At 34.2% G+C, this 13260-nt stretch overlaps 1 protein-coding gene and 1 long non-coding RNA gene across 5 annotated transcripts; one reads left to right on the forward strand and one right to left on the reverse strand.

Moving 5' to 3' along the window:
* Positions 1–1595: 1595 nt before the first annotated feature.
* Positions 1596–10627, forward strand: LOC107004587 (inner membrane protein PPF-1, chloroplastic). Of its 3 annotated transcripts, none has more exons than XM_015202841.2 (12): positions 1596–2048; positions 2982–3092; positions 3341–3415; positions 3824–3884; positions 5503–5576; positions 5666–5770; positions 5981–6088; positions 6187–6290; positions 6774–6923; positions 6994–7120; positions 7881–7992; positions 10149–10627. In XM_015202841.2, the coding sequence occupies exons 1-11, from the start codon at positions 1725–1727 to the stop codon at positions 7986–7988; spliced, it is 1347 nt and encodes a 448-aa protein (XP_015058327.1). In that variant the 5' UTR covers positions 1596–1724; the 3' UTR covers positions 7989–7992; positions 10149–10627. The 3 variants fall into 3 exon arrangements, with proteins under 3 accessions (XP_015058327.1, XP_015058329.1, XP_015058326.1); XM_015202843.2 differs by lacking the exon at positions 10149–10627 and adding an exon at positions 8611–9110; XM_015202840.2 differs by lacking the exon at positions 10149–10627 and having other exon boundaries at positions 7881–8208.
* Positions 8627–10142, reverse strand: LOC107004588. 2 transcript variants are annotated; one of them, XR_003575014.1, is made up of 3 exons: positions 10008–10142; positions 9770–9930; positions 8627–8909 (listed from the first exon to the last, which is right to left on the reverse strand). It is a non-coding gene; the product is annotated as an uncharacterized LOC107004588 (long non-coding RNA). The 2 variants fall into 2 exon arrangements; XR_003575013.1 differs by lacking the exon at positions 8627–8909 and having other exon boundaries at positions 9640–9930.
* Positions 10628–13260: the final 2633 nt, after the last annotated feature.

A 13260-nucleotide genomic window follows, 5' to 3' on the forward strand; every position in this document is an offset into this window, starting at 1 on the left:
AGTCTTGATGCCTTGAACTTCCGGCATGGACTAGCTTTTTAGTTATTTTTGTTCTTAGACATTCTTAGTTTAGTAATTTGAGATAGATGTTCTTGTGATGATGACTTCCAGATTTTGGGGAATTAATAGATGTTGATTTGTTTTATTTAATGAGTTTAAGTCTTCCGCATTATTTTCTGTTAATATATGTTAAAATGATAAGGGTTAGATTGGTTGGTTCGCTCACATAGGAGGGAAACTGTGAGTGCCAGTCGCGGCTCGGTTTTGGGTCGTGACACCTCCAGTGACTCAAAGATTTTCAATTCTTGTCTATTCATCACTTTTGCGATGGTCATCTAGTTTTTGCGGTATCCTTCTTTCATATCTTTAGACTGTAGTTGTAATTCTTGTCCATAAATTTCATATTTTTTTTTAAATTTTCAATGCAGGAAATATAATAATGTTGTTTACTGTTGCAATTATAGTTGTATGTTCTCAAATTCAATTGGCATCGACATCGTATAACAATATATTTGTTTTTCAGGGGACTGGGGATTCCAACACAATTGCTAGAGCAATATTAGCGGCCTCAGATCACAGTGCCAAACAATTCTTCATAAAAATCAATAAAGACACATTTCAGGAATATATTAATGTCGATAAAAAGAAGATTACTATATATATTCCTCATCGTAGTTAGGGATGAATATTATGATGATTATCGGTAATAGAAGTTTTTTATCGACTGTAACAAAACCTACGACAACTCAAGAATTGGTAATTCCCCCCCCCCCCTCTTTTCCCCCTCTTTTTCTATATATATGAATATTGTTAATTTTGATGAATTATAATTCTTTCTTTCGTATTGAATTTACAGGGGGTGTTGGCAATGACTTCACAACCCATAACATAACTTTTAGGAATAATGTTGGACCCATAAAGTATCCTGCAGTGATATTAAAAGCTGAAGCAGATTCGACATCCTCTCGTTTCGATGGGTATCAAGACGCTTGGTATGTGAAAGTACAACATCAATTTTATTGAAATTGTGAAATTGATGGCACGATAGATATTATATGTAGTGATGAAATAACCACGTTCAAAAACTGTTTGATTGAGCACACACTCCAATGACGAGGTAATATAACACAATCATAGCACAACACAGAGAGCTTGAGTCTTTATCAATTGAAATAGTGCTTCAAAACTTCACTATAAAGGCTACGAGCGATCTACGTTATGACATATTTAAATCGATCATGAGGTATATTTTCTTTGACTGTGATGATAGAAAGTTATATCGATAACTTGATAGATCCTAGAGGATAGGTTGAATGGATTAAATCAACATATAAATCTATTGCTACCCGCCGATCATATTAGGTAAAAAATAGATAATCGTTTATATCACGAAAGGACGTGTATTATGAGTATTCGTTACTAGTTGAAATATATTCATTACTATAAATATTTTTTTATATAATACATAATATATGATAAATAGATTTTTAATTTATTTATTTTTTTAGAAAAATTAGTAGTTGTGGACTAACCACAACGAAATACCAAACAAAATAACGGAATTTTAATTCCCAAATAAGAAAAAAAATGGATAGGGATATTTTTTCTCTTCTAATAGCTCTCCTGCCACTCATCCAATCCACAAATTTCCCTCTCTTCCATGAGAAGCTGAATTGAACTCTTCCCATTTTTCTCCGTTTATCCCCGCCGGAGCAATTTTTCCCATGGCGAAAACCTTAATTTCATCTCCGTCATCGTTCATCGGAACTCCTTTGCCGTCGCTTTCTCGCCATGTATTTCACCGGCGAAGACTTATCTCTACTAGAGTGAAATTCAGCTTCCATGACCTTCCTCCGATTCACTCGCTTCACTCTAATTTTGATTATGAAGCTGTTGTAAGCCGAGCGGAGGGACTTCTCTACACGTTGGCTGATGCTGCCGTCGCGGCTGATCCTGGTGTTGCTCCCGATGTTACTGTTGCTGGTACTGCTCAGAAAAGTGGTGGTTGGTTTGCTTTCATTTCTGACGCCATGGAAGTTGTGTTGAAGGTTAAATTTTGTAACACATACTTTTGAACTAATTATGATCATTGTTACGGTCTTTTGGATTTTATGTAAGTTGGGCATATTCATAATAATGATTTCACTTGCTTCCTTGTGTTGTTATTTCATGTTTATATAACCTTTTAAGTTTCATATTAGGAATGAAGATATTCGGAGAAGTTAGGAGAGGTGAAATACTTGAGGGTAGACGTAGATGTCCTAGTGAGAAGGTGTGAGCGGTTGGCAATAGCGGGCATTAGGAGAGATAGAGGCAGGCTGAAGAAGTATAGGGACCTAGTATTGTTTGACATCATGTTTCCTACTAAGATTTTGTCTAGCTACTAAACTTTTATGAATTACTTTATCCGGATAGTTGTTGTTTGTGTTTACAGTTATTACTCTTGCCTTATACAGGTATTCTATTTTTCTCCTCATTTGCGCCTTTATTCATTAAAGTCCACACTTTATTTATGAGTTGCAGTTAAAGTTCTAACAAACCTAAGGGTATGTTTCTTTTAAATGTATTTTTGCTTTTCACCTTTGGTAACACTTGAAGTAAACTAAACCTTTCTTTTTTGAATTTTTTTTCTACCTATTGAAAGACACATCTATTAACTTTTGTCATCTTTCATGTTAGTATAAGTCGAGAACCAGATTTTCCCCCTTATCATACCATCCAATATCCTCCTCCCCTTCTGTCTTTCCTCCCAATAAAGAAAAAGGAAATTAGTGGATGCTGAAGAAACCTTATCAAGATTATCATAGGACAACAGGTTGGTTGTCTTCAATAGATCACATGGAGAAGTACAAGTACTGAAGCTTATTTTGTTTCAGTTCTAGATGCATTATTTTTTGGTTTTAGTTTTACGTCTTTTTGCAATACTGATACTATTATGCCTCATGTACTCTATATTCACTCATTCACTTCGCTCTTTTCAGGTAATGAAGGATGGACTGCAAGCTGTGCATGTGCCTTATTCCTATGGATTCGCAATCATATTGCTTACTCTCCTGGTTAAAGCTGCCACTTTCCCTTTGACAAAGCAACAGGTGAGCCTGTGATAAAGCTGCTGCTAGACCTGGATGTTGTAGAGTTGGTCTGGTATTTCAGGTCTTGGCACTTAGTTACGTCTATCTAGTATTATTAATAGTGCAATGGGATGAGAACTTAAATTAATAGAACTGATTGTTTTGTCAAACTCAAGTCAACAGGAGTCCCCTGTTCCTTTCTTCCTCATTAATTGTTAAATCACTGCAATGGAGTTATTGCTGATGTATGACATTATGTCATTTGAAAGGTTGAATCAACTTTAGCAATGCAAAATCTCCAACCAAAGATCAAAGCTATTCAACAAAGATATGCTGGAAATCAGGTGCACTCAAATTCATGTTGATTGATACTTTCTGTTTCATCTAAACTTCTTTTCAGAACTATATGACTTTCCAAATTTGACCTATGTATGTGTATTCTTTGGTACTTAGTGCTGTAAAAAAGAGTGAAGTATGAGCAGATTGATACTGTAACTGTTACAACTTGCTTGTTAGATTTCAGCTTAATATGGGTACTTCAGAGTTTTTTTACTTTGTGTGGCCATAGTATTACTTCTCTTATCAAAAGAGAAAAGGACATTGCTTATGGTGATAAAAAAACTTGTTCAATAAAAGGAAAGGTGTTTCTAATGTTGTGAAGCTATACTTACAGAATTTTGATTGTTGTTGTGTCCTTTTCCGTGAGGTGTTTAGAAAACAAACTTACATTTTTTATCTTATCTTTCATTCAGGAGAGAATCCAACTTGAGACTTCACGTTTATATAAGCAGGCAGGGGTCAATCCTCTTGCAGGTAAGTTTTCATTCTTGCAGTCAGCGGTCTCTTCTCTAGTTATGCTTCCATTTGCTATTTCTGTTTGATCTACTTAGTTGGTTTAAAGCATTGGGCATATATGTTATAAGAAACTTGCCATGGCTTTCTTTCCTAGCTAGTAGTGAAGCGCAAATTATATCTCCTGGAGTTGTAAGAGCCATTTATCAGTTAAAGAATTAGTTATATGTTGATTCATAGTTTGTCCTTCTGTAGTTTAGGTTTTGCATTTTTAGTCTTATTTGAGTACATCTTAGGACTGGTTGCCTAGTGATATTCTTCCTTCCAGAATTTGTTTGATCTGGATTTCAGTTTTATTCCTTTTCAATCTCTGGTGTCTGTGGCATATGAAGTTGTCATTAAGTTAGTTCCTCATTCATAACTTTCATTTTATCAACTCCCTTTTGCCTTGTTTTTTGGTGCGTAAGTCTAATTTATTCCGTCGAAGCAGCACAATATATACAGTGTACAAAAGCTCGGTTGTCGTTTATGAATGTATGGAACTGAGGAACTCCAGTAATGCGTCTTCATCTAAACATTTACTCCCTCCGTCTCAATTTATGTGGCACCCTTTCCTTTTAAGTTTTTCCAAAAAGAATGTCATCTTTCTATAATTAGAAACAACTTAACTGGAAAACTTCCTTTGCACTCTTAATGAAAATGATTTATAGCCACATAAATGTCTTAAGTGTTTGTCTTAGACCACAAATTTCAAAAGTCTTCCTTTCTTAAACTCTGTGCCAAGTCAAATACTACCACATAAGTGCAACTTTTGACTTAGTTTACACAATGGTTGGAAAACCATAGATGATCATGAACACCAAACTAGTTTCTCAATGCCAGAGAACACTGCTCTATGAAGTTAAATTTGCTTTTTAATGTATTTCTTCTCCTGTTTTTAATTCAAATGATAAATAATAGCTTTAAGTTAGTCAACCTCTTCTTTCTTATGTATCCTAGCGATAGTCCTTTGAGGCTATGCATTGTAAAAGAAGAAAGGGCTTGGCTTGTAAGAAGTAAGGGCTCCCAACTACTTAGAAACATGCAGTATGTTTTCAGGTGCAGTATCCTATGAGCTGTCTGGCCAATAGCTGCATTGAGGTGGTTATAAACGGCATTAAAAAATTCAACTTTATGCCCAAGGATTTAAGTATTATGCGAACACTACTATTCTAAAACACATGATGATTTGAAATATACACTCAATTACTATGCCTTTTTAGTTGTGACAGAAAGTTAGTAGAGCTAAGGTATGCTGTTAAATATGCACTGACTTGAAGCTTAACTGCATTATTAATGGACAGGTTGTACCTCCACAAGGTTAATGAGCCCACTGCAATAGAAAAACTACAAATTGTTTGACATGTGCTAATTGTAGCATATCAACTAACTGCAATTTTCATAGCCAGTTCTTAAGAGACCATGCCATAAATAATTATTAAGACACCATCCCATAAAATAATGAGTGCTGTGAGCTTCTGTAAGGTTTGGATGTATATTTTGTCCCATCTTAAGTTTGGCTTCCATGTAATGAATGTAGTAAGTCCTTGCATTTCCATTGTGGTTTATCTTTTTCTTTTTTGTGGCTACACTATTCCAGGATGTTTCCCAACTTTGGCTACTATACCTGTTTGGATTGGTCTTTATCAAGCTCTCTCCAATGTGGCAAATGAGGTACTGTAGAAGTTAGTATTATTGTGTGTTCTTACTTATTGATTCAAACAACTAATGAGTTTATTTACCTTTTTTTCATTCTGATAAAGGGATTGCTGACTGAAGGTTTTTTTTGGATCCCTTCTTTGGGAGGCCCGACTACTATAGCTGCTCGACAGAGTGGATCTGGAGTTTCTTGGCTATTCCCATTTGTGGTCAGTGTCATATCCTAATTACACCTTTATACCATGTCTGAAACTTTATTTTGAGTAATCTTCCTAATCACAAAGAGGATGGAACGATTCCCGCTTTCATCTCACCAAATTGGTGTTCCTATAAATTCTTGGGCCCATAAGATAATTCTGCTTGTAATACTAAGTACAGTTTAGTAGGATTGCGGACATGAAATCTGTTGACATTTTCAGGATGGGCATCCGCCTTTGGGTTGGCATGACACGGTGGCTTACCTCATTTTGCCTGTCCTGCTTATTGTTTCACAATATGTTTCAATGGAGATAATGAAACCTCCCCAAGTATGATTCTGAATTAAAATTCCAGCTTATTTCCTTCTGATCTCAATTTATGGGTGCTTCTGTCGTGTTATATTGAAATCCTTGATATCTTTTCTTAGACAGATGATCCGTCTCAAAAGAACACACTTCTGGTTTTCAAGTTCCTTCCGCTCATGATTGGCTATTTCTCTTTGTCTGTTCCATCAGGGTTAACAATTTACTGGTGAGCGCTTACTTAAAGTAATAATGTAATAGTGCCTCTGATACAGAACTAGAGTATTGGTCTTAAACAAATATATTCCGATGAACATACTGATGTGAATTATCATTTTTATTAATCAAAACTATATTACTCTGCAGTTCAGTAAACTGAAATTTGCTATTCACTTGTTTCTAGTGACATTATCACTGAATAAGATGAGGGGATAAAGAAGTTTTGTTGCTGCCTTTATACACAGAGATATCCTTATACTGTCTTACCGCTTTCAAACTTTCTGTTCGAGAGACATGTCAAAATAATTGCTCCATATCTCTTCTATTTGTTTTTCTTTTAAGCTCTCTCTCTCATCATTGAGGCAACAAATGACAAATTATCATGCTTCTGCATTTTATCTCTTTAACTCAAAAGTAGATTTTTGTTCTGGATATTATAATCAATGAAGCAAGATGACTTTCTTAACATGTGCCTTTTATGTTGAATTTCAAGGTTCACAAATAATGTGCTGACCACAGCACAGCAGGTATGGTTGCGCAAGTTAGGTGGTGCAAAGCCTGCTGTGAGTGGAGATGCCGGTGGTATCATCAGTGCTGGACGTGCGAAGAGAACTACCTCTCAACCTGAACAATCTGGAGAGAGGTGTGTATAATATTTCAAAATTGATCAACTTTACAATGTCTACCTAACTAACAAAAGTTTATGGAAATAGATTCAGGCAGCTAAAAGAAGATGAAAAGAAGAAAAAGTCAACCAAGGCACTCCCTACAGATAAGGTTGAACTTTCTGCTTCTATATCTGATTCCGAGGACGAACAAGATGATGACACCAAGCCCAAGGTAAATGTCAAATGTTCTTTTGCATATGATCTCTGCTGACAAGTTCACCCGAGACATGTTTGCATGATTAAATTTAGTTGTTAGTCAGTCGAATATCGGATGGCATGTCAAGGATAATAAAAGATGTGGATGGCTTCCAGCCTAACAAGGCATAGTGATTTATTGCATTACCCAAGTTCTCTGTCTGAAAGTACTATTCTTCCTTTTTTAACTTAAAATGCAAGTCAGTCTTCCATGTAATAAAGATGTGGATTTGTTCACCTAGGGTTGGTCATAGTACCTAGATGCACAACTATGCTATTGTTTGACCCCATTAGGCCAGCCTTAGAGGAGAACATTTGTGTGAGAGTGAAAAGAAACACTACCCTCAAAGAGGAACAAAAAAAATCTGTCTCTAGTGTTCTGAATAATTTATATTCGCTGTAGCTTAAGCAAGGATCAATCAACATTCAATTTTGAATCAATAATCTTGAGCAAAAACACATAGTGATTGGTTACGCGATCAAGCTGAAAGTTTGAAGGGCTTCACTCAGTGACTAGAGATAAATGCATACATAATTCTAAGCTCATGGATACCTAAGTAGCTCTGGAACATTTCAGAATGTTAATTGATTCAGTTTGATGAGGAGGGAAAGAATAATTTCTTAGTACCTCCAAGATGAGTTGTTTTATTTGGTGCTGCATGGCAGACTTTTAAATTTTCAATTGGAAGACACTGTTCTGAATATGAGCTTATACACTTGATAAATATTGGTTTCAGGATGAAGAAGTACTGGAAGAGGCTTATGCTTCTAGCAGTAGTAAAGAAGTTCCAAATTACTCAGGGCCAAGGAAGAGTAAGAGATCAAAAAGGAAGCGTGCTGTATAAAGTGGTAAATCAATCCTTTAGCTGTCAGTTTAACTTGTATATTCAAATCTGTATTTTAGTTAGTGTATAGTGGCCATTTTCATGCCGGTCATCTATTTAATGGCTATCTGCCAAATGACGAGAACCTGATAAATATGCAAAAGTGAATTCACGAGCTTTCAAGTTTAAGCACCAGCTTAGCAAGCAAAAGCTAAATTTATCATATTGCTTTCATGTCTAACTTGTGGGCCAAAGCTTTCCTCCATTTTACTCATTAGTTGCCTACTTTCCTCTGCATCAATGATGCCTACCGTTGAAGTGGTTTTCTTTCCTTACAAGATTAGTTTGCTTTTTTTAGTATCCTGGGTTAGAGTTCGTCTTGACAAATGAATTTCGGTCTGGTCCCCTGGGATTTGTCTCAGGGTAAGAATGCAGCAAATGATGTATGGGCTACGTGCGCATCACGGCTTCGAATCTGGCTGCCGACTAAAGTTTAGTATTTTAAGTGGAGAAGAGTAGGGAAGCATCACCTATGCAAAACTCTTTCATTTTGTTAATACCTTGGTAGAATTAATACTTTTTCAAAGTTTTTAGAGAACTAAATTTTGATAGTTATAAAATATTTTGAAAGTATTGTTTGCAGTGAGCACATTAGAAGTGGAGCAACAAGGACTTTAGACTAGACAACATTACTCTTCCGACAATTCAGTTGGTGAAGGATAATAAAGTTCCAATCTCAAAGATATCTTAGTGTTTGTACAAGCAAAATAACCTAAATCTTAGATCTTCTAACTATTACATATATGTCTAACCTCCAACTCTCAGCAAATATCATGATTTCATATGGCTAGCTCGTTCTTCTGGTCATGGCCTTGATGGCAGGCGACAATTTCTAGTTGGCTTTGGCCCAGTAGTGGTATACGGATCCTTCTTGTATATTCCCTGCTTCACAACAGTTTGATAAGAGACTGCATGCATAAACTAAAGCAGAAGAGAGACTACGCACTTTCGTTGGCAATTTAACTTTGTATATATGACACATGTATCTTAGGCTCTGTCTAGTGCCCCTTTTTTTATGCCGGTCATACATTTGACGACTATTCGCTAAATGAAGAAAGCCTGCTGAGTTGGCATATTGCTTAAGGTTTACTCAGGCTCTTTTAAGTTTTATGGCAAGCTTAGATAGGAAAGCTAAGTTTTTCCATATTTTTTAATGTGTAGCATGTGGTCTTTGTTGTTCCAATTATTATACGAATATTAACCACGACTTGAGGGGCAATAGTGTGTTCTGATGAGAGGATGCATCAAAGTTTGCAGTAAGGTGGTGGCAGCATCGAATTTTAAGCATCTGGCCCAAGGTTTTCTCTATTTTGTTTCATTAGTCATTACAATAATCCCAGTCCCTATCTCTCAATTCCTGATGCTCTAGCATGTAAATCGTTCTCTTGTGACTTACAAGATTAAGCTTGGTTTCATAGGAGCTCAGACTTAAGTTGGCCTTCAGTAAATGAGTTTTGGTTTCACTTTTAGCGTAATCAATTGTCTTGATCTTGTTGAGATTTGAGAATGGTCTGTGGAATTTTTACTTTTTAAGAACTAGATATTGATAGTCGTAAATTGACAACATTGCTTGCAGTAAATCATATTAGGCGTGAAGTCTAAGAACTATAGATTAGATAAAGACCAGTTTTGTAGACTGCTTAGTAAATGAAGGAAATGTAATTCCAATCTGAAAGGATATTCCACTGTTTTTACAAATAGCCTAAATATGAAATTGTCTAACTACTACATATATGTCTAACCTCCAATTCGGTAATTGTGGTCTCATATGACTGGCTCATTCTTCTGTTCATGGCCTGATGGTGGACGATGATTTCCAGTTGGGTTTGGCCCTTGATGGTGGACGATGATTTCCATTTGGATTCGGTCCAGATGGTGGTTTATGAATCTTTTCATACTTCCCCTGCTCCACAATAGTTTGATTAGAAACTCCATGGATAAACTAGTTCATAATAGAGATTCCATACTTGTCAGACTTACCAAATTAGCAAGAATGTGTCCTCTTGTTGATCTCAATGTGTAGAACACCGAGCTTTTATTGGACTTATCTGCGATAGAGAAGCTAGAGTTTAAACCCATTGATATCCTTGCCTACTAAAATCACATATTTGTTTTGTATAGGAAATCCCGGAGTTCAAGAAAATAGAAAAAACACGACTTGTTTCAGCTACCACATCAGGAAAAAGATGAAAATTAGTGCATCACATTGATTTATTAGTGTTTCATTAGCAGTGAAGAGTCGTACACTTGCCTGCGTTTATAGCTTGAGCCATGGGAATGAAGTTATACCCATGTCGACATTCTGCACATATTGTCGATATGAGAAGAATGTAGAGTAGGAATTCTGTTCTCTTCATCTTTAGCATTGGAATGTTGAAGATGGATGGATGCAGCAGAAGGTGAAGTTATTAGTGGGGAAATGATTTCCAATATAGGGGGAGATTATAGGTAGCATATAATTGGTAATCATTACTAATCTTGAAAACATGGATTGTTAGATAAAGTTACTGGGGTATCCTATGCCCATTTTTATGTAACAAGTAATAAGTTGAGGAATTGTTGGCTCTCTTTTCATTGTGAATTGACTTCTTGCTCAGTCATCATTGTGTCCATGATGAATTACAAGCCATCGCATTATTCACCTCTTGAGTGCTTTAACCATGTTGTTGCCTTTGTCTGCCTCCACCCACATCAAGTGCTCCATTTAGCTTCTTCTTTTTTTGCCCGATATGAGTGTCAACGGGTAATATTAGATCAATTCTAGAAAATATGTACATAAAATATCAAGTTTTGTAGAGGAATAATTTCACGTGCACCATAATTTTCAAAGTAAATCGGCTTATGTATAGTTCCCCTCCATCCCATCAACTCAGCGTGAGGGTTGCTTATAATGCACTTGAGACTAATAGGTTGTTTGGTAAGAGGTATAAGAGTAGCACTAAATAAGGTGAATTAGTAATTTTTAAATTAGTTATGCTGACAATATTTTTTTATCAGTGGTTTGGTTTGTTGTATTAGATAAATAGGGTGTATTATGAATTACCAAATGTGACTAGGGTGTGTTAGAATAAGAATACTACTAGCGAATACAGCATGTTAGAATATGAATATTGTTAATGTCATTATTTGCTTCTAAAAAAACTTAATAAACCTTACGATTTGCCTATGATATGTCCGAGTCAAGAGGTATAATTATAAACAACCATGAATGATTGAATTACTATATTTTTCTAATGAATTAAGAGAATTTTATTTATAAATTAAATGGATAACAACAAGCAAGGCTACTTGCAGAAATTATGGTAATCTATATGGCCAGTTTTTGGCAATAAGAACAAGTAATTTTGACTTTTCCACTATTATACCGTAATTTAAATAATTTCTTTCAAAATTAAAAGTAAAAAATTTAATAAAAATAAGTTTGCAAGAAATTCTTTCACTGTGGAAGTCAATAGCAATAATTGGCAAATGGAACCTGGTTGTTTTTCGTGTAAATTTACATATAACTAGTCTCAACTTGAATATAAAACACCAAATTAAAGAACTTTAAAATCTTACGGTTGAATAAAATGAAACCTCATAATCTTTAGATGATATTTTCTTGAAATTTATCAACTTTAGAGTTTATGGTTCACAAATTATATCATTTCAGATTAGTATAGTTTGGATGGATAAATATATGTTGATTTATTTTTTCATATAATTAGTAAAAGTAAATTGATTCTTGCATAAATCGCTTCTAAACTATATGATATGAACAGAACGATCTTTCAATCTCCATGATTTTCATCATCTTTAAATTTCAATTTTACCTAACATTGTTGCAATTCGAACCGCTAGTACAAACTTTTATATTTTTAAAACCTACCAGCTTAGCTAGTACAAACTTCTATATTTTTAAAACAAATTATTTAATAGATCATCTCGAGCTGTTGAAAGAAAAAATTGTGAAGTATCAAAATCTAATAGCATTGTTAAATATTATGTGATTGTAATTGATAAGCAGTGTTAGATGAAGAATTTTATAGGGTTTAATATTGAATTTATTAACATTTTCAAAAGTATGAGTTAAAAACATATTAATTGTTATAATTTAAATAAGATTATAAATATAAATTTATACATGATATTTTAAATATTAAATGAAAATAAATTTGATATTATAATGTACATTCGCCTCTATTGGTAGGGAGGTTTTTGAAAGAAGAGAGAAGGAAAAATAAAATAAAATGTATAATAAATAAAGGATTTTGTGTAGTTATTTAATAATAATATGTTCAGTGTTATACCATCAATATGATTAGAGCCGTCAATGTGGGCTAAGCCCGTTGGGCCGGTCTGGCCTAGCCGGGATTTAATAGGGTTGGGCTAAGATTTTTGAAGCCCATTTAAGAAAAGGGCTTTTTAGCCCGGCCTGAATAAGCCTGTTGATTTGATGGGCTTGAAAAATATAGGTAGGGCCGGCCCGTGGGCCAATAGTAATTAATTAAAAAATATAATATAATATTAAATTTTAAAATTAAAGAGAGTCCAAATTCAAAATAATTAGGTTAATATTTTTATTTATGTATTTATACTTTTACTTGAAAAAAAACTTAATAAATAGAGATAATTTTAGAGACCTCCCTCCAGGCTTCTCTCTATAACACTCACCTTCCCTGTGGTTTACGATATTACGTCTACCTCCCTTATTTTTAATTTCTTGTAACCAATCTTTAAACCTATTTAAATAAATATAAATTAATTTAGATTTGACAAATTTACCCTTACATATGAATGTTTAGATCAAATTTTCAATGATTTATCTTTATTCGTTGGATCATGTTTCTTCTTCACTTGTGTAAATGTTTAAATAGAACAAAATTTTATCGTTCTTATCGAATTTATTTCTTGGGAAGTTCAATTTTGTCTTTCTATTTGAAGAAATTGTTGCCGGAAAATGATGGGTTATTAAATTTACGTGAATTGGTGAAGGTGAAATAGAGATAAAGAGTTAATATGTGGTGAAAATGTGGGTCAACATAGTTGAAGACTTTGATTTTTGTTGGATTAAAAAAACAAGTCTTTATGTTAATTTGTTTTTAAAGTATTTCTTAAATGAGTTATTTTTTATATAATATTTATTAATAAGAAGAAATTTATATAAAAAAAGAATAAAATTGTCAAATCTATATTAATTTATATTTTTTTTAAATAGGTTTAAAGAATTGTTACAAGTAAATGAAAATAAGGG

Source organism: Solanum pennellii, chromosome 11 (assembly GCF_001406875.1).
Source record: "Solanum pennellii chromosome 11, SPENNV200".
Taxonomy (NCBI): domain Eukaryota; kingdom Viridiplantae; phylum Streptophyta; class Magnoliopsida; order Solanales; family Solanaceae; genus Solanum; species Solanum pennellii.